Source organism: Puma concolor, chromosome D1, assembly GCF_028749965.1.
Source record: "Puma concolor isolate L17-30 chromosome D1, mPumCon1.1.hap2, whole genome shotgun sequence".
NCBI lineage: Eukaryota > Metazoa > Chordata > Mammalia > Carnivora > Felidae > Puma > Puma concolor.
Window position 1 is genome coordinate 110,581,332 of NC_141676.1, and position 23,576 is coordinate 110,604,907.

Here is a 23,576-nt window from a genome sequence, read left to right on the forward strand (position 1 = left end):
GGTCCCGTCTCTGCCTTCGGGCTTCTCCTGGTCTTAGCTGCTATTAGACTAACTGAGTCTGGTCTGTCCTCACCTGCGTGCACGTGTATCTTTTAGGCCTTTGTGTCACCGTGGGCCCGGAGAGTTGTTTTCGGCGACCTGATTTGCAAAGAAGAGCAGGAGTGTCCTAGCAGCCTCACCTGGACCTTCCTGGCCCCGACTGCACCCTGGGAACACTGGCTCTGTGGGGTCCAGAGCAGCGGTCACTGCGGGAGAATGCTGCTCTGAGGCCTTACGTCTCCTTCCTCACCGAGAAGGATCACCTCTTCAAGACCCAGCATCTGGGCCGTCTCATCAGGGTGCGACCCACCGCTCTGACAGTTCAACACGTGTGGAGGAGTTAGAGAAGTCTGACTAGCTGTTTGCCGCTGACCTAACCTTTTCCGATTTTTCTAGGTCCTAGAATCCAGTCGCGGTCTCGTCTGATCACATGAAAATCCGGCCGAAGGTCAAGAACCTCAAGGTAAGCAGCCTGCTGGGTGAATAACAGCCCCCAGGACGGCATTTGTGGAAAAGGCCCCGACAAATCTTGGGGGAGGAAAACGAAGCCGGTGTGCCAGAGAAGCAGTAAACCAGCTTTTATTTATTTATTTTTTTCAACGTTTATTTATTTTTGGGACAGAGAGAGACAGAGCATGAACGGGGGAGGGGCAGAGAGAGAGGGAGACACAGAATCGGAAACAGGCTCCAGGCTCCGAGCCATCAGCCCAGAGCCTGACGCGGGGCTCGAACTCACGGACCGCGAGATCATGACCTGGCTAAAGTCGGACGCTTAACCGACTGCGCCACCCAGGCGCCCCAAAACCAGCTTTTAAATCCAGGGTTAGAAGTCTTTCTCCAGGTGAAACTGAAGTGCATCGCGGCACAGAAGAGCTCAAGCCCCCAGTGTTTGCAGTGGACCTAGGTCAACCGTAGGAGTCTGGGGATTTCCCAGCCGTGTGTCCAGTGCGCCCCAAGCTGGCGGTGGCTCATTTGCGTAGCAAAGGGCTGACGGCTCTCCCCTGTCTGGGCTGCTTTGTATTATCCACTGGTGGCATTTGTATATCACTTGGGACTCTGGCTTCCTGGCCAGTGCTTGGGATGGAAATTGCCCTTCTAATCACACTGGACCTTTGTCAACCTTGACTACTTCTTTAGTGACACTATGAGCTGGAGCCTCAGTGCCCAGGTCCATACAAAACCTCACCTACAGGCACTTACTTCTTGTACTTCTCCCAGCACTTTTTTGTTGTTGTTGTTGTTATTTTTTTAATTTACATACAAGTTAACATGTAGTGCAATAATGATTTCAGGCGTAGATTCCTTAATGTCTCTTACCCATTTAGCCCATCCCCCTGACCCCCTCCAGTAGCCCTCTGTTTTCCATAGTTAAGAGTCTCTTATGTTTTGTCCCCCTCCCTGTTTTTATATTAGTTTTGATTCCCTTCCCTTATGCTCATCTGTTTTGTCTCTTAAAGTCCTCATATGAGTGAAGTCATGTGATATTTGTCTCTCTAATTTCACTTAGCATAATACCCTCTAGTTCCATCCACGTAGTTGCAAATGGCAAGATTTCATTCTTTTTGATTGCCAAGTAATACTCCATTGTATATATATATATCACATCTTCTTTATCCATTAATCCATCGATGGACATTTGGACTCTTTCCATACTTTGGATATTGTTGATATTGCTGCTATAAACCTGGGGGTGCATGAGCCTTTTCAAAACAGCATACCCGTATCCCTTGGATAAATACCTAGTAGTACAATTGCTGGGTTGTAGGGTAGTTCTACTTTTAGTTTTTTGAGGAACCTCCATACTGTTTTCCAAAGTGGCTGCACCAGCTTGCATTCCCACCAGCAGTGCAAAAGAGATCCTCTCTCTCCACATCCTTGCCAACTGTTGTTGCCTGAGTTCTTCATGTTAGCCATTCTGACAGGTGTAAGGTGGTATCTCGTTGTGGTTTTGATTTGTATTTCTCCGATGATGAGTGATGTGGGGCATTTTTTCACGTGTCGGTTGGCCATCTGGATGTCTTCTTTGGAGAAGTGTCTATTCATGTCTTTTGCCCATTTCTTCACCAGATTATTTGTTTTTTGGGTGTTGAGTTTGATAAGTTCTTTATAGATTTTGAAGACTAACCCTTTGTCTGATATGTTGTTTGCAAATGTCTTCTCTCGTTCTTTCAGTTGCCTTTTAGTTTTGTTGATTGTTTCCTTCGCTGTGCAGAAGCTTTTTATTTTGATGAGGTCCCGGTAGTTCATTTTTGCTTTCGTTTCCCTTGCCTCTGGAGATGTGTTGAGTAAGAAGTTGCTGCGGCCAAGATCAAAGAGGTTTTTTGATGGCTTCCTGTCTTACATTGAGGTCTTTCATCCATTTTGAGTTTATTTTTGTGTATGTTGTAAGAAAGTGGTCCAGGTTCATTCTTCTGCATGTCGCTGTCCAGTGTTCCCAGCACCACTTGCTGAAGAGACTGTATTCCATTGGATATTTTTTCCTGCTTTGTCAAAGAGTAGTTGGCCATATGTCTTTGGGTCCATTTCTGGGTTCTCTATTCTGTTCCATTGATCTTTGTGTCTGTTTTTGTGCCAGTACCATACTGTCTTGATGATTACAGCTTTGCAATACAGCTTGAAGTCCGGGATTGTGATGCTTCCTGCTTTGGTTTTCTTTTTCAAGATTGCTTTGGCTATTCGGAGTCTTTTCTGGTTCCATACACATTTTAGGATTGTTTGTTCTAGCTCTGTGAAGAATGCTCGTGTTGTTTTGGCAGGGATTGCATTAAATATGTAGATTGCTTTGGGTAGTATTGCCATTTTAACAATATTTGTTCTTCCTATCCAGGAGCATGGAATCGTTTTCCATTTTTTTGGTGTCTTCTTCAATTTCTTTCATAAGCTTTCTATAGTTTTCAGTGTATAGATTTTTCACCTCTCTGGTTAGATTTATTCCTAGGTATGTTATGGTTTTTCTGCAACTGTAAGTGGGATCGATTCCTTGATTTCTCTTTCTGTCGCTTCATTGTTGGTGAATAGGAATGCAACTGATTTCTGTGCATTGATTTTATACCCTGCAACTTTGCTGAATTCATGAATCAGTTCTAGCAGTTTTTTGGTGGAATCTTTTGGGTTTTCCATATAGAGTATCATGTCATCTGCGAAGAGTGAAAGTTTGTCCTCCTCCTGGCCGATTTGGATGTCTTTTATTTCTTTGTGTTGTCTGATTGCAGAGGCTAAGACTTCCAATACTATGTTGAATAACAGTGGCGAGAGTGGTCCCAGCACTTCTTATTTGGCGTGGCACACCCTGATTCTAACCTGACACACCTGAGCATTGGGCCGTCCATGAAATCTACCTCTTCCATGGTCTGTGATCTCTTAGTGTGGAGACAGGCATTCCATAGCTAATGGGTGACGTCCTCAGTCTCCCCCACAGTGTATATGGGAGCAAGGAGGGGGTTCTCACTATTTTTTAATGGCCCCAGGGGCTAGATCATGGTTATCAAAGTCTGAAAGTCAAATTCCTAAGGAATTTCTATATATCAGACTTCCTTGGAGGCTCTCTGGCCCCATTTGTGCAAGAAACAAACCCAGGGTCTTCTGACTCTGGTTTTGCTTGCTTACCATCCTTGACCTGGGGACCATCTCTGCCAAGCACTTGTTCCTAACCTGACTGACCAGGAGATAGGACCTTGGAATCTGAAGTGAAGGAGCAGGGAGTTGGACCTAGCAGGAGCTCTGCTGAGGCCAAACTCTGTATCTGAGGCTCAGCACAAGGTCCTATTCCTTAAAAGAAGGATAGGTGACTGATTTGGTGCTTAATCCTGGGCTCTGGACCAGACAGACAACCTGGTAAAACCCTGCTTTAATCAAAAAGTGTGGCTAAGGGAGGGAGTATTCCTGAAGCACATTTTCCCTCAGGAAATGACAATGGTGGCTGAAATCTGAGTGTTTTTGTTTAGAACGTCAAACAAAGCTTCTTGGCTCTTCTTCAGTTAGGCGTTTGACCCTATTTCTTACCGTCCACATCCCTAGGAACTTAAAGCTCCAGCCATCACCTTCTGCCATCGACTTGATTAGAACTAATGCCCATTCTAGATCATGTTGTGACTGAGCCGTGCTTTATAAGATAGCACAGCCAAGGATGCAAGGCATTGCGCTAGACATAATTCCTCATGGTAATACTGTCTCTCCGTGTGGTGATGAGGTCTGACCCAGCCTCAACAACAATCTCTTCAAGATCCTGGGAAAAAACATTAATTGGCCTTTGTCTATCTAAATGACACCTTGGCTTTGTTCCTTATTCCTGTATTTACTTTAACGGTTAAGGAAAAGTAAGGGGACATTTGTGATCTGCACCATTTGATTTTAGCTGCTCTCACAGACCACTTCAGTAGGGCTCAAGAAACTGAAGGACCCCCAAACACAGGATGGCTGTGTGTTGCCAAAATACCACCTAACTCAGACCAGACTCCCCCCTTGGGGGTGCTCCCCACCACTACTTCAAGAACTCACGGACCCAGATGCCCAGCCTAGATCTTTGGCTCTGGCCAGTGTTGTCAACATTTTCTGTTCCCGGTCAGATTTGCTTTTCTGGGACACCTGGGTGGCTCAGTCGGTGAAGCATCTGACTCTTGACTCTGATCAGGACTCAGGTCCTGACCTCATGGTTTGTGAGATTGAGCCCCACGTTGGGCTCTGTGCTGACAGTATGGAGCCTGCTTGGGATTCTCTCTCACCTCTCTCTCTGCCTCTTGCCCACTTGCACTTTTTCTGTCTCTCTTTCAAAAAATAAATAAACACTAAAAAAATAAAAAAAAGGATTTGCTTTTCTGCTTTGTTCTAGGACTCAAATCCCTATTCATCATTTCTGCTTCTTACTGAAATGCTTTGGTATCTCTGTTACTTCTGCTTGATTTTTGTTGGTAGGAACCGGGCTGACTTCTGAGAGACCCTTTGCTACCCTGGCTTCGTGGCATCTGTTCAATATGCCCAACCCTTTCTGCTGGGACTCTGAATGGAGAAACCTGTGATCATTTCAGTGACAAGGCACCTCCTAAAGGCTTCCGTACCTGCCAGGAGCCTCCAGTGATTCCGGAGGTCTTGAGGCAGGGTCCTGATTTCAGAGTGTGGAGATTTGCTCAGGATTCCATTTATTTTTTCCCCCCTACAAGTTCCCGCTTCTGCTGCTGCCATCTCCTGGTTGGAGGTACCTACTACATATGGCTCCATGCTTCCTGTGTTTCTTTAGGTCCTGGATGCCCATTCATTAAACAATTCATTCCTAACTCCTTTTGTTTGGAATTGCTGAATTCCCAGCAGAGGCTTGTCTGACCGCTTCACCCCATGCAGTCTCCTCGGGTTAGATTAGAGCCAGTGAACACGAGGCCACTGCCACAATAACATTTACAGTGGTTGGACCGAGAGAGCATTTAAAACTATGGATGAATTTGTAGTAGGAGGGATGACCCAAGAAATCTGTCGGAGACCCCTAAACCTCCAACAGTGATTTTGGCAGGCACAGAAACCATTTTTTAAAAATTTGAGATCATGTCACCTGTATCACCACGTTAATAATTCAACTTCACTAAGTTTCTGGTTTCAAATGATTTTTCAAAGCTATCTGTTTCCATCACGGTGTGTTAAATTTCACGAAGAACTCCGTAATCAGTGCTAATTAATTATTAATTCCTCATCCTGAGACTGTCAACAGGCTTCCTAGAGATGTTGAAAAGTAAATTCTAGGTTTAGTTAACTTCCTATTAACCACATGGTCTCTGAGGCCAGGATTTTCAACGGGAGAGAAACTGATAGTAGCCAATGTTTTGTTTCTGACACTGGAAGCTGGAGGAGCTGAATAAACAAGACAGTTAATACTGCTTGTCTTTTAAAAAAAATTGAGAATAGAGGGACACCTAGGTGGCTCAGTTGGTCATGCATCTGACTTAAGCTCAGGTCATGATCTCACAGTGTGTGGGTTTGAGCCCCGTGTCGGGCTGTCTGCTGTCAGCACAGAGCCTGCTTTGGATTTTCTGTCCTTGTCTCTTGGCCCTTCCCCTACTCACGCTGTCTCTCTCCCTCTCTCAAAAATAAACATTAAAAAAAAATTGGTAATAGAGCATCTAAACTTGCAATCAAGATTCTGGACTCACCCTCTTTATGGAAGGATAAAAGTTATACTCTGTAAATTATTCTTGCATGGGCTGCTTAAAAGATGCAACCATTTAGACAAGACATTTTTTCATGTTTGTCCTGTCTATATTTGTCTCAATAACACTTGGGTAGTTGTCAGAATATCAATGGGCATTTTCCCACAGTAGTGTCCTTGAACTTAATGCATACAAATGGAAAAGGAGGGACACTGTGCTGACTCGTGTCTCTGTCACTAACTGTGTGATCTTGGGAAAACTGCTTCGCCTCTCTGAGCCTTAGTTTCCACATTGGTAAAATTGAGAACATAAAACTTATGCCTAGGGTTGTTTTTGTTGTTAGGATTAAATGATAACGTACGTTAAGTGTTAGTACTTGCCAAAAAATAGTAGATAGATATGTTTTAACATATAAAAAACTGAGCTCTTTTATTCATGTGAGAACACAGACGTGAATGTAAATCAGTCTCTTAAAAATGTCCCCTATTTAACCAGCTTACACTTTGTCTTTAAGGCTCAGTTCCTACATCTATAAAATGGGCTGTGGAGATGGCAATAATTAAAATTGTTCTGAGACAGACATTTGATGGGTTCTCTAATTTGATGATCTGAATGCTGTATCATCTGGTTTCTTGGTCCCTCATTGTACCTTATACATTGAAAACATTTCACCTAAAATAAATCCCAAATGTATTAGAACCCTGGCACTCTGTTACTCTGGGAATTTTTCTTGGTAGAATTTTTCTTCAATGGTCGAGCGTTTGCAAAAGCAGCAGGATGGCTTGTGAAACGTGCGGATTGTTGGGCCCTAGCCCCCTGAGATTTTGAGATGCACCCTATAGTCCTCCGGGGCTCAGAGAAGCTATTTAAACTTAGCTTTGCTTTCAGTTGACTCCTGTTGTCTCGCGGGGTCTGTAACTCTTCATTTTTAACAAGGACTCCAGTGATGCTGGTGGCGGCCAGTCTGAGGGCCACGCCTGGAGAAACATGCCCTCGTGCTGTGGTCTCTAATGTGCAGTTTGCACGGCTGAGAGTATCTGGAAGACGCTGGAAATTCTGCTAATCGTGTTACATAAAGCAAGTGAATCTCCACTCACGGTTCATCTACTGGAGGCTTCGTCAGGCCTGCGCGTCAGATTGTCACGTGTCCGGGACTTGGAGAGATGCTCTAAAAGAGGAGCGGTGTGGGAGTTCTCAGGCACAGGGGCTGCCGTGGCTGCCTTCCCTGCTTTGCCTTAAGCACGGTGTGATTTGGGCGCCTGGTAAGTGCTTACGTAATCCAAAAACTATTTTTGCAAAATGGACAAGTGGGCTAGAAAATTCTAAATTCCCTCCAGTGAGGGGGAATAAAGAGAAGTCCAGCCCCACCAATGAAAAATGGCAGAATTGCTGCTGCTAGCCTGAGGTCGTCATTAGCCACAAAGTGAAACCCGAGACCATTTAACCACATGTAACAAGAAGCAATCGTCATGAGAATATGAAATGTGGATTTATATCTAGCACAGTTAATGAGGAAGCTTACCGTCTCTGGGCAAGTGTCTTTTTGTTTCAGTGTGTTTTTGAGAGATTAATGATAACAGGAAGCCATCGAGGTAGACATTTTTAAAGGATTGTTTTTTAAATTTTTAAGAGAATTTTTGTCTTGTAAAGGGACACGTTTTATTTAATTATGTTTTTCAATGTTTACTTATTTATTTTGAGAGACAAAGAGCAAGTGAGCAGGGGAGGGGCAGAGAGAGAGAGAGAGAGAGGGAGAGAGAGGATCCCAAGCAGGCTCCATGCTGTCAGCACAGAGCCTGATGCCAGGCTCAAACCCATGAACCGCAAACTTGGGATCATGACCTGAGCTGAGATCAAGAGTCAGATGCTTAACCCACTGAGCCACCCAGGTGTCCCTCGATCCTAACCTTTTTAAAGCCATAAATCCCAGTACTCTGGCCACCCCAAAGGTTTTCCTGTACCCAGAGTGGTCTGCTCTTTATTCTATTTATGAAAAGTATGTTGCAGGAAAAGAAAAATATTCTGGTAAGTAAGCAGGTCTTCAGCCTCAAGAACAAATCATTTTGTGTGTTTGTTGGCGGGGGTGGGGGGGGGCAATTAAAACATTGTTTTACAGCTAAAATGTTATGTTTTGTAACTGACCAAAAAAATCCCAGAAACAATCCTCCAAGCAGTGTTTTATGTTCTGTATAACAAATTGCAGGCTGGCCCCTTTCCTTTTTTCTTTTCCTTTTTTTTTTTTTTTTTTTGCCTCTAATTACTGCATGGGAATTTCACCATATGACAACCCGCAAACTTTTCATTGAATTTTTATCACCAGAGCATGAATAATGCATTCAGTCTTGAAATGTCACTGTGAACATCAAATGCTTTCCCATTATGCATTCTTGCTGGAGTTTCAAGAAGCCAGCGATCCGGGAAGCAGCAGAGACAAAAGTTTGGAAAGGAAATTTGATACAAACTTGTCATTTACCTAGGAGGGATAAAATAAGTCGCAGAAGAGTAAGTGGAAAGGCTGAGAAATGAAAGTGTATTTTTAAAACCATAAGGAGGAAAAAAAAATAATAAAACTTGCCAGTGGGGACAAGTGGGGAAAAAGCCAGAAGGTAGCCAGGAACAAATGGTCTGGGGTGGGAGCAAGGGAAATGAGAAAACTCCTAAGCATAGGAATTGAGTTTGAAAGTGTCGTGAAATGGCATCACAATTTGGAACCATAGTAAAAATGTAAGAAGTCTCAGGGTCTGTTGGGAACATATTCAAATATTTTCTGATTGAGGAGTCTTGAAGTAGAGATGTAATGCTATTAGAAACCTACCTTTGGGGGCGCCTGGGTGGCTCAGTGTGTTGAGCGTCCAACTTCGGCTCAGGTCATGATCTCACGGCTTGTGAGTTTGGGCCCCACATCAGGTTCTGTGCTGACAGCTCAGAGCCTGGAGCCTGCTTCGGATTCTGTCTCCTCCCCACTTGTGCTCTGTCTCTCTGTCTCTCAAAAATAAATAAGTGTGAAAAATTATAAAAAAAAAAGAATCCTACCTTTGAACGCTGTGTTAGTTTATCACAGCACTCACCCTTCTAGCAACGCTGTCCCTTAGGTTTTAAGATAAATCCAGCCAGGTCAACTGTTCTGTCCTTTTATGGAATATACTGTCACTTGTCTACCCAACAGTTGTCTTCCTGTTTATTTCTTGCTAACAGAAACCTAATTTTAGAGTTTATGCCATCAAGGTCTCTTGATCTCGGGGAGGATGGGCCTCATCCCAGCCCCATGGAATTAATGATGATTAGCCTAAAGCAGCCATGGAAATCCCACGCTAGTGATCGGTCAGAGGGTAAACACATGTTTTTCTATTGCTGCTGTAACACATAGGCACACATCTATTACTTCACAGTTTTGTAGGCCCTAAGTTTGCGCTGGCTCACTTGGTTTCTCTGCTCTGAGTTTCATAAGCACAGAATCAAGGGGTCAGCTAGCTGGGCCCTGACTACAATGCTCTAGGAAGGATTTGCTTCCAAGCCTATACAGATTGTGGGCAGAATCCAGTTCCTTGTGGCTGGAAATGTGGAAATGTCCCCATTTCCTTGCTGGCTACCAGCTGGGGGCTGGTTCTAGCTTATAGAAGCCTCTCTCCAGACGCTGCACACAGACTCTTACTTCTTGGAGACAGCAACAATATATCAAATCCTTCACACTTGAAATCTTTTTGATTTCTTCCACTTGAACTGTCTTGCTCTGGCTGGAGTAGATGTTCTGTTGTTTAACGACTTGGGTGGTTATATTGGGCCCCTGGATACTCTATTTTAAAGTTTGCAAACTTTATTATACCTGCATATTCACAGGTTCCAATGTTTAGAGTGTGGTTATCTTTGGGGGTCCATTACTCTTCCTACCGCAGTATGCAACTCATGTCTGCTCAAAGAAATAAGAGGGAGTCCATTGGGACTGAATGGACTCCATTTCCTGAATAAAAAAGACATAGACTCTGCTCCTCTTTTCCAGCTAGAGACACTAGTATGATGACAAGATACCTGGAGCAGCAGCAGCCACCTTGTAACCAGGAGACATCAAGAATGAGGATAAAAAGTGAACATACAAAGGATGGTGGAGTGGGAGTGTAGAAAGCACCTGGGTTCTTGATGACATTTTGGAACAGGAGGACCAAAACCAGTGATTGTTTTGGTCTGGATGGCTTGTCAGTTGAGGGAAAAAATACTTTTTAAGCAGTCTGCCTAGGTTTCTGTCACTGGCAACTAAAAGCAATTCTGAGTGATATGTTGCTCCTAGCCTTAATTCCCAGAGCTCTACTGTGGGACAGACTTCTGCTTTTCCATGCTTAAAATGTAGTAGTGACTAGCCTGATAAAATTCATTTATACACTAATTCATTATAAATGTCTTCAGTGGTGGTGCCAATGTTAGCTTCACCTTGAGACCGGGGTCAGGATTACAGGGTCCAGGAGTCAGAAAACTATAACTCATGAGCCAAATCCTGCTGGCATAAGCCAGGGGAGTTAAGGAAGGTTTTTAGATTTTTTAAAGGGTTGTTTAAAAGCAAACAAACAAAAAGGACAAAAAAAGAATATGTGACCGGAGACCATGGGTGGCCACAAAGCTGAAAATATTTACTTTCTGGTTCTTTTATAGAAAAATGTTGCCACCTGTGCATCAGTCACTCAGAGGACAATAATAATCATGATGCTGAGATGAGGTTTACTAAGGAAAGAGTCATTAGGTCAGCATTTAAGGCCTTAGAGAAATGAATGTTCTTTTCAGCTCAACATGGATTGGATTTCTATTATTACAAGACTATGGAAGACCCTGGAGTTACATAATGCAATACAACAGGGTCTTAGTGCAGCTGAAAATCGCTCCAGGGAGTCCTCTTCTCTGGGAGACACGATCCATGCAGTATTCCAAGCAAGAGATAAGGGCCAGTATAAAAAGGATTGCATGAAAAATTTAAAAAAATGTTTACTTATTTGAGAGAGAGAGAGAGAGTGAGCGTGAGCAGGGGAGGAGCAGAAGAGAGAGGGAGAGCGAGAATCCCAAGCAGGCTCCCTGCTGTTGGCACAGAGCTTAATGTGGGGCTCCATCCCATGAGCCATGAGATCATGACCTGACCATCCCATGACCTGATCATGACCGAAATCGAGTTGGACACCTGACTGACTGAGCCACCCAAGAGCTACTGCATGCATAATTTTATACGTATCCACCTCTTTCTAAGGATATATTGTCACGGATGGACAGCAGGTAGTTAGAAATTTGTGTCTGTAACTTAAGGTCTGAAGGGTAGAAAAGGAACAAACAACCATTTAATGGCTACTTTATAGTAATGATTACATCAATCCCAAAAGGTGAATGCCATCTTGTAGTTTCTACTTCACGTCATTCCCCAATGCCTGTGTTGTTTTCACTAAACCAAACTCCCTCCTACAAGGAAGTCAGGGGTGAAGATAAAAGATGAAGGAATGATTCACAAATCTTTCAAACTCTGGGGAAGTAGGGAAAGACTATAGAATAAGAGAAAAGCGTCAAATACACAACCTGAAGGATTGCTTGCATTTAATTGTGGAAAGATGAAGGCAAGCTAGCAAAAAACCCTGAAAACAAGTGATCGGAATGTGTAGAGACCTAAGAAAGAGAAGTTTCATGGAGGCTAAGAAGCTCAAAAGTTTTAAAAGCTTCAGCACAGTGGCGCCTGGGTGGCGCAGTCGGTTAAGCGTCCGACTTCAGCCAGGTCATGATCTCATGGTCCATGAGTTCGAGCCCCGCGTCAGGCTCTGGGCTGGTGGCTCAGAGCCTGGAGCCTGTTTCCGATTCTGTGTCTCCCTCTCTCTCTGCCCCTCCCCCGTTCATGCTCTGTCTCTCTCTGTCCCAAAAATAAATAAACGTTGAAAAAAAAAAGTTAAAAAAAAAAAAAAGCTTCAGCACATTCCAGCTGGGTGGATAAGCACATGAAACAATTGAACTTGGCTAACAGGAGATATTTTATGTTGTTCAATTTGGGAGCCACTAGCCACATGCAGCTGTTTAAATTTTTTAAATGTTTATTTTTGAGAGACAGAGCATGAATGGGGGGAGGGGCAGAGAGAGAGGGGGACACAGAATCTGAAGCAGGCTCCAGGCTCTAGGCTCTGAGCTGCCAGCACAGTGCCCTATGTGGGGCTCGAACTCATGAGTCCTGAAACCATGACCTGAGCCGAAGCTGGACGCTCAATCGAATGAGCCACCCAGGCACCCCACAGCTGTTAAAATTGAATCAAAACTCAATAAAAATTTTTATTTATTTATTTATTTATTTATTTATTTATTTATTTATTGAGCACTTGAGCAGGGGAGGGGCAGAGAAAGAGGGAGAGAGAAAATCCTAAGCAGCCTCTGCCCTGTCAGCACAGAGCCTGAAATGGGGGGTGGGGGTGGGGGGGCTGGAACCCATGAACTGTGAGATCATGACCTTGGCTGAAACCGAGAATTGGACGCTTAACTGACTGAGTCACCCAGGTGCCCCTCGATAAAAATTTTTAAAACTAAAAATTCAGTTCTTCAGTTGTACTTAGTAGCCACATTTGAAATGCTCAAAAGCCACATATGGCTAGTGGCTAACATATCGGGCGCCTACAACACTGCCATCATCACAAAGCCCTGTTGGAGTGTGTTTTTGAAAGCATCCAGTTGTGCAGAAGTAAGAACGCAATGGGGGAGAATGAAGAGGTTGTCCCTTATGCCTTCTTTGGTAGTGGCCGTGGTGAGGGTGACTTGACCTCTCCAGCTTGCACCTGGCCTCTTCACTTTTGCAATTGGGACTTCCCCTCACACTCTTTCCTGGACTGTTGCAGTGGCTGCCTTTCTGCCTCCCGACTTCTGTTCTTTCCTGCTTCTAACCTCCTCTCCGTGAAAACCCTTCCTCCGCTCAGCAACACTCTCGTTGGGGCCATGTTTCCCGGGCCGGTCCAACCTCAGCTTTCGCTGCCCCTCCACTGTGCTGGGGTGCGGATGGGGGCAGCACATCAGCGCTGCGGAAAGTGATCTCCTCCGGGCTCCTGGCTCCACTTCCTTCCCTGCGCTCACGCGCTTCCTAATACAATGCGGGCTGAATGGTGATCAGTGCAGTCGTGTCACACGGATAACACTGGAGTCGCAACAATGGCTAACCCTCATCCTCTCCTGTTAACACCTTTTTCTTTTCCGTGCGCTAAGCCTGGGTCCTGGTTAACCGTTTGCTACCGTGCTTTTTTTTTTTTTTTTTTTTTAAACCAGTGCAACAGCCTGTTAAATAGTCTTCTTTAGTTCCTCGTCCCGCCTCCCAGCGGAAGCTCTGGTCCCAGACCCGCAGGACAGGATGGTTTCTGTGATCACAGAGCGTCTTCCCTGACTCGGGGCGGCCCCTCTTCCCTGCCCTGCACCCGCCTCGGCGTTCTTCCACACGTCTTCCTGTCGCTGTGTGGTACTCACCATCCCCGGGCACGTTCGTGCATATTCCCTGTCCTCTCTGTGGCCCACGCGATGTCACCTTCCAGACCCCAGGGTCCTCGCCCGTCCCTCTTAGAAGATTCGGGAGGAAAGGTGCTCAAGGCCCAAGGAGTAGGGGGGACAGGGGGAGCATCATTGAGGGACCGAGGGACACAACCGGCTTGGCAGTGCCCACCTGGGGAGCTATGCAAAGTAAGGAGCACTCCCAACCCTCACTATTCCCGAGAATAAGACAACCACACCTTGATGCTACCACACAGCCATTTACGGGCGGCGGATCTAGGCCGGGGGAGTGGCCGAGGCCCTCGGGGCGGCGAAGGGGATTGTGGGAGCGCTCCTCGCCGCCCCGCAGACTCACGGGAAATGTAGTGCAGTTTCCTCCAACATGGCTGCGCCCAGGTGAGGGGATGCGCCTGTAGCCGCCGCCGCTTTCGGGGACAAACCGGTGAGGCTGGCGAAGGAGAGGGCGCCGGCGCGGTGAGAGCCCAACGTGGGCCGTGGCGGAGATGTGAGGCACTTGTCAGAGGCGGGAGGGGTGGCTGCAACGCCGCGTTGTCCTGTCGGCCTCTTCCGGTCTCCTCTGACCGCCGCACCCCGTGGGCCTCGGCACAGAGGGAGGGGAGGGGTGGCCGGAGCGGGCCCCTGGGACGGTCCGTGGGCTGCGGGGTGTCTGTGCGTCGTCTGGTCGTGTCGCTGTGTGAGGTGCACGTGTGTGTGTGCGCGCGGTGCGGATGCTCACGTGACTTCGGTGTCGCTCTTGGGTTTGCTGTGGGGTTGGGGACTGGCGGTCGCGGCCTGGGGAGTGTTCGTCTGGCGCGATTAGGGCTTGTCCGACCTGTGCATTGAAAGAAGGGCGTTGCTCGTGGGGTTGGGCGGCTCACACAGCTCGCTCTTCCTGTGCTCCAGTTTGAGCAATCCCGGAGGCCTTGTGGCCGTTGGTGGTGCCAGGCTCTGGTTTTAGTTGATTTCGTTTTACGGGCGTTTACCGATTCCCGCTGTCTGCCGGGCACTTTCTCTGTGACCTCAAGTAGACAGCATTTTTCTGGGCGAGCCCATCACGCAGACGGGTAGTTGTGATACAATCTGAAAAGTGCACAGATAGAGATACACTACGCATTAGTGAAACATTGAAGAGGGCCGCCAGACTCAGAATTCTGAGTGGCTTGGGAGGGTAGAAGGCAAGGTTAGGTAAATTTAGTGAGTATAGGCCTACTCAGTAAACGTTTATTGGGTGGTTACTTGTTGCCAGATCCTGTTTTTTGTTGTTGTTGTTTTTCTTTTTTTTTTTTTTAAAGTTTATTTTGAGACACAGAGAGAGGGACGAGTGGAGGAGGGACAGAGAGAGAGAGAGAAAGAGGGAGGGAGAGAAAGAATCCCAAGCTGGTTCCTCGCTGTCAGCACAGAGCGCCATGTGGGGCCGGGTCTCATGAACAGCGAGATCATGACCTGAGCCAAAATCAAGAATGGGACGCTGAACTGACTGAGCCAGCCAGGTGTCCCTAGATCCTAGGGACGAAATACAGACAAAATACAGACTTTTCTTGTTTTATTTATTTTATTTTCTGTTTAAGTTAGAGGAAGAAGAGAGGAAAATAATGAGTAGTTGTTCTTCAAAGTAAGAAAATACAGAGTAGGTGTTCTTCAAAGAATTAAAACAGTGAAATGACAAGTGACAAGTGAAATGACAACCATTTACAATTTCAGGGGCACCTGGGTGGCTCAGTCATTTAAGCATCTGACTCTTGGTTTCGTCTCAGGTCATGATCTTGTGAGTTGGAGCCCCTTATCAGGCTGGCTGCTTGAGATCTCTGTCTCTCTCTGCCCTCCACCACTCACAGTTTCTCTCTCAAAAATAAACATTATAAAAATTTAATTTTCAGGGCACCTGGGTGGCTCAGTGAAGCCTCCTACTCTTGATTTTGGCTCAGGTCAGGATCTCACAGTGGTGAGACTGACCCCTGAGTTGGACTCTGTGCTGGGCATGCAACGTACTTAAGGTTCTCTTTTTTTCCCTCTATTCCTCCTGTCTCCCCTCACCCTTACCCATTCACTCTTTCAAAAAAAGGTTTTTAATTTTCTTTTTTATTAAAAAAAATTTTTTTTAATGTTTATTTATTTATTTTTTTTTTAAATTTTTTTTTTCAATGTTTATTTTTGGGACAGAGAGAGACAGAGCATGAACGGGGGAGGGGCAGAGAGAGAGGGAGACACAGAATCGGAAACAGGCTCCAGGCTCTGAGCCATCAGCCCAGAGCCCGACGCGGGGCTCGAACTCACGGACCGCGAGATCGTGACCTGAGCTGAAGTCGGACGCTTAACCGACTGCGCCACCCAGGCGCCCCTAATGTTTATTTATTTTTGAGAGAGAGACAGAGTGCAAGCAGGGGAGGGGCAGAGAGAGAGGGAAACGCAGAGCCTGAAGCAGGCTCCAGGCTCTGAGCTGTCAGCTCAGACACAGGGCTTGAACCGACGAGTTGTGAGATCATGACCTGAGCCAAAGTCCCACACTTAACTGACTGAGCCACATGGGTGTCCCTTTAATTTTCTTTTTTAATAGGAATGCAATTTGAATAGCTGCTAAATTCAAAAGTTATGAAAGAAGAAAGCTCCCTCTCATTCCGGTACCCATCTACCCATTTCCCCTTCCTGGAGGCAACCCTTACCACTAATCTTGTATGTTCTGGAGATTTGTGTGTGCAGCCTATATACCTGTGCTGTAGTTTATAAACAGGGCTCATTTGATAGGAATTTGCCTACAAGCACAGGAGCATTTTTCTTTCCTTCTCTCTCCCTCCCTGTCTGTCTGTCTGTCTTTCTTTTCTTTCTTTCTTTCTTTCTTTCTTTCTTTCTTTCTTTCTTTCTTTCTTTCTCTCTTTCTTTCTCTCTCTTTCTTTCTTTCTTTCTTTCTTTCTTTCTTTCTTTCTTTCTTTCTTTCTTTCTTTCATGTTTTTATTTTTGAAAGAGAGCCAGAGCACGAGCCAGAGATGGACAGACACACACACACACACACACACACACACACACACACACACACACACACACACAGAATCTGAAGCAGGCTCCAGGCTCTGAACTGTAAGCACAGAGCCCGACATAGGGCTTGAACTCACAAAGCATGAGATCATGACCTGATTCAAAGTCCGATGCTTAACTGACTGAGCCACCCACATGCCACCAGGAACATTTTTCTATACTTCTTTGGTTAATTATAGGCACCCCGTTGTTCAAGGAGGAGGACACATACTACTGTTACCACTTGGGATGTCCAGTAGGATATGTCGGGGTTCAGCTTACTAGCAGAGTCTGTGTGATCTCCAAACTCTTGTGTCCTACAGAGAATGTGCTTTAGACTTTGATTAGACTGGACTCACCATGGCTAGTAGGCTGTCTGGTAAATCGTGATCTCACTCCCGTCACACTCCCACAACATGGCAAGCAGCATCCAAACCTTTGTGCAGTGGTAGAAATTTCTTGGTGAGGGAAGTGGGTTTTTTAGAAAGAGGGCACCTCCAGACCTCAGCAGCTGCTAGCAGCCTGCTCCTGGTTGAGGTGACTCAGACCTGCTGGGCCAGCGCATTGCCACGTCCCTGTAACGGGAAGAAACAAGCCTCCGTGGCTACCCGGATTTGTCTTTCTTCACGTGTAATAATGTTGTTTGAGGGAGGAAGGGAAAGAGGATGACAGAGTGTGGTCATGAGGCTCCATCTGCTGGCACTGGGCTCTTAGTGTCATACTTTTACGCACATGTATCCAGCATCTTTTCTTTCTCATTTCTTCCACTTTGCAGTCTTTGCTCATGTGGCATGTAAAGAAAAAAAAAAAAATCTTAATGCGTTCATCCCTTGTTTTCCATTTCACACTGCAAAAATGCCGTTCCAAAGGTCATGATCTTGGGATAGAATGGCAATGAGATAGTTCTTTGAGGGCCCTCAGCTTTCCTTTGTCTTCTTTTTTTTTTTTTTTTTTTAAATTTTTTTTTTTTCAACGTTTATTTATTTTTGGGACAGAGAGAGACAGAGCATGAACGGGCGAGGGGCAGAGAGAGAGGGAGACACAATCGGAAACAGGCTCCAGGCTCTGAGCCATCAGCCCAGAGCCCGACGCGGGGCTCGAACTCACGGACCGTGAGATCGTGACCTGGTTGAAGTTGGACGCTTAACCGACTGCGCCACCCAGGCGCCCCTCCTTTGTCTTCTTAAACCATTCTGATCTGGCTCTTCTGGAAGTCACCAAATAATTATTAATAGGCGTATTTAATCCTTTTAAGAAATTTGTGACGTAGTGTCAGAGATTAACACAGCCAGACACTAAAGTGGTGAAAACAGATTTTAATTAGTAACTACTGACAGTAGGAGAAAGAGCTCAGCTCCGTTCCAGTTTGTGAGAAATGATTCGGATGTTTTAAAGGGAGACTAGGAAGGGAGAGCAGAGCAGGGACTCCGTAGGGCCAGAGAAGAATTACAAAGGATTGGTCCGTGCAAATGCAGTACCAGCCAGCCGTGTTTGCTGCTAGCAGTTATCACAGTTAGGATTCTGTCCTACTGTGGAGACTGGGACAGAGGCCCCATCCTTCCCGATGACTGCATTCCAAAGGAATGTCTCTTAGCTCCTTGAGAGCAACACTTCGGAGCAGCAAGTGATACATATTCCAACTGTAGTTCCCTTTCAATAAATACTTTAAGAAGGGGAGGTCAGGGGTCTGTTGACAGGTGTTGCTGGAACAAATGGCACACTTTCCTGGCAGCATTTTTAGTTTTCTCAGGCAGGCTTTTAATGGGGGTGCTGGGGACATCCTGGCTTTATGCTGCTGGAAGCCATAGAAGAGTTTGGTCAGATTTTTTAGTGCAGGGTTTAGGTGGAGCTACGTGCCGGGAACAGGCACTGTTATCCCCCCATTTTACAGGTGGGGAGCCTAAGCACAGAAATGAATAACTCACCCAGGATCATACTGCTAATAAGTGGTAGAGCGGAGATTTGAGTGGACAACCGGGACCCCTGAACACTGTGTTACACTGTCCCTTAGCAGTGACAGAGGCTCCGGGGAGGCCATGTAATCCTGGTCCTCAAAGAGCGTGTAGTCCAGTAGAAGGGACCAGATGCTGGAAACAGATCATTGTAATTCGTGCAGTTTTAAAAATACCCATTCAGCTGTCCTCTGCCTGTCTGTTGAGGACACCGAAAGCTTTCTCTCTCACCTGGTTTTTTCTTTTAGCCACTTCACACTGTCGCCCGCCAGCCAGGCACCGCAACTCCGTACCTCGCCACGACCTCACACACGTTCTGTCCTAAATCCTACCCACTACCGTCTCGTCCTGACCTTCTTCTGACGTCTGGAGTCAGCCCGGTGTCCGAGTGCCATCACTAGCCTGAGACTCTGCCGTGTTAGCGAGTGGCCTGTGTTTCCTCTTTCCCTCACGTCTGGGGAGTCACCAGGCCCTCCTGATCGTACTAGAACTTTCCCCGTGTCCTCCCCTGTCCCTGTTTCCTTTCTTCTTTCTTCCCTCCTTTCCTTTCTTCTTCTTCTTTCCTTTCTTCTTCCTCCACCCCGATCCTCCTGTCGGTTTCCACCTGGTGGGCTGGATTATCGAAGGTCCTCTTGCCTCCCCCTCCCCTGTTGCGCTGTGCAGCCCGCCTGTTGTCGCGGCCTTCCCTCTCTCACGCGCACTCCGTGTGCCAGGTAAGCTCCTTCCTGGCTGTTGTTTCAGCTGACTCAGCATTTTCTCTCTAGACATAAAGATGGCTAATTAGAGTTTGGGCTGTTTATGAGCTGTTTTGGAGTATGATTTTATTTAACTTCCTACATTTATGTTGTTTGCTAACTTTGGAGGCTTTCAAGTGGGTGACGAGTGGGATCAGCGGATCAGCCAGCATTCCCTGCTCTAAAATTTTGCCTACCTCTCACTGCCTTTGCCAGACGCATCCAATTCTGTGTTGAGCTTCTGTTGTCTCGCTCGATACCCTCCTTCCGAATGGCTCTGTGTTCCTCCTGTCCTTCAGTGCTCAGCTCAAGTCGGCTTCGGATTTGAAGTTTCCCCAGATTTTTCCAGTTAACATCAATCTTATTTTTCTTCTAATTCACGGCACATCTGAAGACTGTACAGCTAACAATTGTAGAAAGATGTGTCATTCTTTCATTGCTTAGCGTCTGTGTGTTTTCCTCAGCTACGTGTAAGCTGCCTGTTATAGTTGCGGGCTGCACGCGCTGAGACCGTCCGTAGGCACGTGTGTATTTGCCCATCATCATCCGTTTATCCCTTCCACACATTTTCTTGAGCACCTGCTCTCTTGGGGTTTACCTCCTGAGGGGGGAATTAAGCCAACAAAGGAATCATCACAACTTATGTTAAATTCTGTGACTGAAATAAGTAGGCTACTGTAATAAAGCATGACGTAGGGTCCTGATTTGGGTCGTGTGAAGGCCTTTTTGGGAAAGTGCTCGGTAACGACTTGCTGACTGGCATATTTTAGTAGAAGGCAAACACAGTTCTAGGGGTTCTTATGTCTGTATTTAAAAACTATAGAATTGTATAACATGTACTGCTTAAAAATAAAATATACCTGAACCTCCATGTAACTTAAGAAAGACCTTGATGCTTTGTATGTGCCTTTTATATCACCTTCCTCTCCTCCCCCCCAGGAATAACTTTTCTCCTGCATTTTCTGTTTATTATTTCTTTGCTTTTCCTTGCATTTTGCTCTGTATGTATTTCTAAACAATATATGGCTTATTTTGGGTTTTGAAGGTATGTCACTAGAATCGTACTATATATTCTGTGAATTTTTTTGTTTCGTTTGTTTCTTTTTTTTTTTTTCTTCTCTCCTAACATTATGTTTGTGAAATTTGTCTGTGGCACATTTTACCTAGGCCGTCATAAGTAAGGGGATATATACCTGTGGGTGATAGAGTGCATTTAATAGAGCTAAAGCATTGGAAAGTTTTGTAGAACCTCCAGAGATACTCTTAGATGTCCTTGCTTCTTTGTTACCTTCTTAAATATGTCTTTGTTGTCCAGGCATCTGTTTGTTTTCACTTCTCTTGGTTGGTGAAAAGTAAAGTAAACATTTTTAAAAATTGTCACATAGAAGTATCTATAAACTATAGAATATGCATAGCATCATTAGAATTCCCTTTGGGATTCTTAAGGTTGACATTTTGTATCTTTTTTTTTTTTTTTTTTTTTTTTTTAGTACTGCCATGGATAGCAACCATCAAAGTAATTACAAACTGAATAAAACTGAGAAGAAGTTCTTAAGGAAACAGATTAAAGCCAGGCATACTTTGCTGAGACATGAAGGCATTGAGACAGTATCGTATGCCACCCAGGTGACCTAAAACTATTATTTGAATGTAAACGTATTACCATGTTATTGTTACAGTAATATTCATTAGTAATTGTTCAGTCATGTGATACATCTCTACCAAATGTGCATACGGTAGTACCTGCTAACCTTGGATTTGGGGACATTGAATTTCCGTTGATTGTGTTGGTTGAATTATGGGTGCATGTTAATGATACACTGTATATATACACTGTATAACTGTTTATGGTTTACAGAGTGTCATTACATTCATTATTATATTTAATTCCTTAAGAATTCTTACATGATAGTTGAGAAAACTAAGGTTCTGAGAGGTTGTGATGCATCCTTTGATATAGTGTGGCTGAACAGGAGACTAGAGCTAGGTCTTTTGTAACCTAATTCAGTCTTCTCCCCTCTATGCCTGACTTCAGTTTTGTTATAAAGTATTTTTTTTTTTTTAATTTTTTTTCCAACGTTTATTTATTTTTGGGACAGAGAGAGACAGAGCATGAACGGGGGAGGGGCAGAGAGAGAGGGAGACACAGAATCGGAAACAGGCTCCAGGCTCTGAGCCATCAGCCCAGAGCCTGACGCGGGGCTCAAACTCACGGACCGCGAGATCGTGACCTGGCTGAAGTCGGACGCTTAACCGACTGTGCCACCCAGGCGCCCCTGTTATAAAGTATTTTGATCGTATGCTATAAAACATTTTTAACTTATTAGAACTTATTTACAAAGGCTTTTCATTTTCCGATGACTGTAATTCAATCATATCCATATCCATGTATATATGGGACTATGAGACGTCTTGGACTGTGGGTTAAGAAGAACTTACTTTAACTCTTAGCTTCTCCTCTTACTTGGACATGGGCAGTGCCTCTGATCTCAGATCTCTTCATTTGTAAAGACCTGTTCCTGCCTCCTTTTTATTCTGTTGGATGCTAAAGGGAACATGTATGTGATGGTACTTACTAGTCATTAAAATTCCATGTGAATATCAAGTATCTTTTCTGGTTGTAAAGAGTAGGAAGGAAGCTCAGCCATCATGTAACTGAAAGCAGGAGAGAGACATGTCTTTGAGAAGATGAAGCTGGGATTAAAACTTGGGTTTCTTGACTCTCGGACCAGTTCTCCCTCACGTCATGATCACGCTGTCTCCTGTGACGAGTTAAGGTTGACAAATGAGTGCTCTGTTGAGGGGGATTTAAATGAGCGAGGAAAAGGCCCATCCTTCGATTTCATTAAGCACCATGTCAATGACTTCAGAGAATTAAACTAAAATCCTGTAAAGAGGATAAAATACATAACATTACAAGTGGTTTGCCTGCACACCCTTTACTGTTTGTGCCAAGAGCCACCGAGGCTGTGGGATGCTCAGAAGATGAAGCTGGCTTGCTCTCGTGCTCCCAAGTGCAAGTTGCTTTCTTTTCCTTCCGGGGTCGTGAAGAGAAGTGGTAAGGAAAGAAATGGCTTAAGTTTCTTTCCTGCCTTGGAGGCTTGTTTCTCGTAGATCTGTTTTCTTAGGATTTCTAGAAGCTTTAATCCCACATTTATGGCTTCCAAAATGTGTTCTTATTTGGGCTTGCTTATTTTTTCTCCACAGTATTTTTTATTTTTATTTTTTAAATATTTATTTATTTTTGGGAGACAGACAGAGTGCAAGCAGGGGAGGGGCAGAGAGAGAGGGAGACACAGAATCTGAAGCAGGCTCCAGGCCCTGAGCTGTCAGCACAGAGACCGACACGAGGCCCAAACCCATGAACTGTGCGATCATGACCTGAACCAAAGTTGGTTGCTTAACCGACTGAGCCATCCAGGCGCCCCAGAAGAATGTTTTTTAAGGGGTGCTGTGAGATTATAAGAGGTGCTGGGCCATAAGCATCAGAATAAAAACAGGAAGCTTCTCCCCTCCCCCCCACTCCCACCCCTCAAACAAATCTCTGAAATAAAGTTTAACGCAGGACTGCAAATAACAGGCAGGAATCATGAAGCTTACTAAGGAAAAAGTTTTAATTGTAAAATGGCTGAATTACTCAGACACAGAGGAAAATTTTCCTGTTTATGTTCAGCAGAAGCTGTGGTTGATTTTTCCTTGAGTCAGTACCTTTACTTCAGTTTTTAGTAGACATTGTAGCATGGTTATGTCAAAAGTGTGGATTCTGGAAAATGACAGAAGTATAGGTTGGAAACACAACTCCCCCTAATCACTATCTTAACCTACTTTTCATCTCTTCAATTTCTTCCTTTGTGAAGCGGCGTTAACATTAACCACCTTGTAGGCTTGTTGTGAAGCTTATGTTAACGAGGATTAAGTGGGTAAAAGCATCCATGGTGTAAGGTCTGGCAAAAAGTATTATGTAACTTATTCCTTCTCTACCTCCTTTCTCTTTCATTGTGTTAAACTTATAAACAGTAATAAATGTTATTTTAATTTGTGTGGCCATTAAAAAAGGAATATTTTGCTGAAAGGGCTATTTAAAAATCATCTATTATTTACACATAAGTGTACTTTTTAATCCTCAGTGTTTAATAAATTGTTTTACATACTGTGTATGAAATTAGAAAACCAAATAACCGCCATAAGGAGACTTTTTTTTCCATCTTAATTACACCTTTGTAGAAATCTAATTTAAA

General features: G+C 44.8%; 1 protein-coding gene across 14 annotated transcripts in view; it reads left to right on the forward strand.

Moving 5' to 3' along the window:
* The first annotated feature begins 454 nt into the window (after positions 1 to 454).
* The window catches only part of ALKBH8 (alkB homolog 8, tRNA methyltransferase), a 75,337-nt gene continuing 52,215 nt past the window's right edge, over positions 455 to 23,576 (forward strand). For 2 of the 14 annotated variants that reach the window (XM_086679222.1, XM_086679230.1), the window contains exons 1-3: positions 14,014 to 14,085; positions 18,853 to 19,021; positions 20,829 to 20,964. In XM_086679222.1, the coding sequence (XP_086535348.1) occupies positions 20,836 to 20,964 (129 nt within the window). In that variant the 5' untranslated portion in view covers positions 14,014 to 14,085; positions 18,853 to 19,021; positions 20,829 to 20,835. Of the gene's footprint in view, positions 503 to 13,977; positions 14,149 to 18,852; positions 19,022 to 20,828; positions 20,965 to 23,576 lie in introns of those variants that run through there. The other 12 variants (XM_086679223.1, XM_086679231.1, XM_086679226.1 and 9 more) reach the window with 9 other exon arrangements.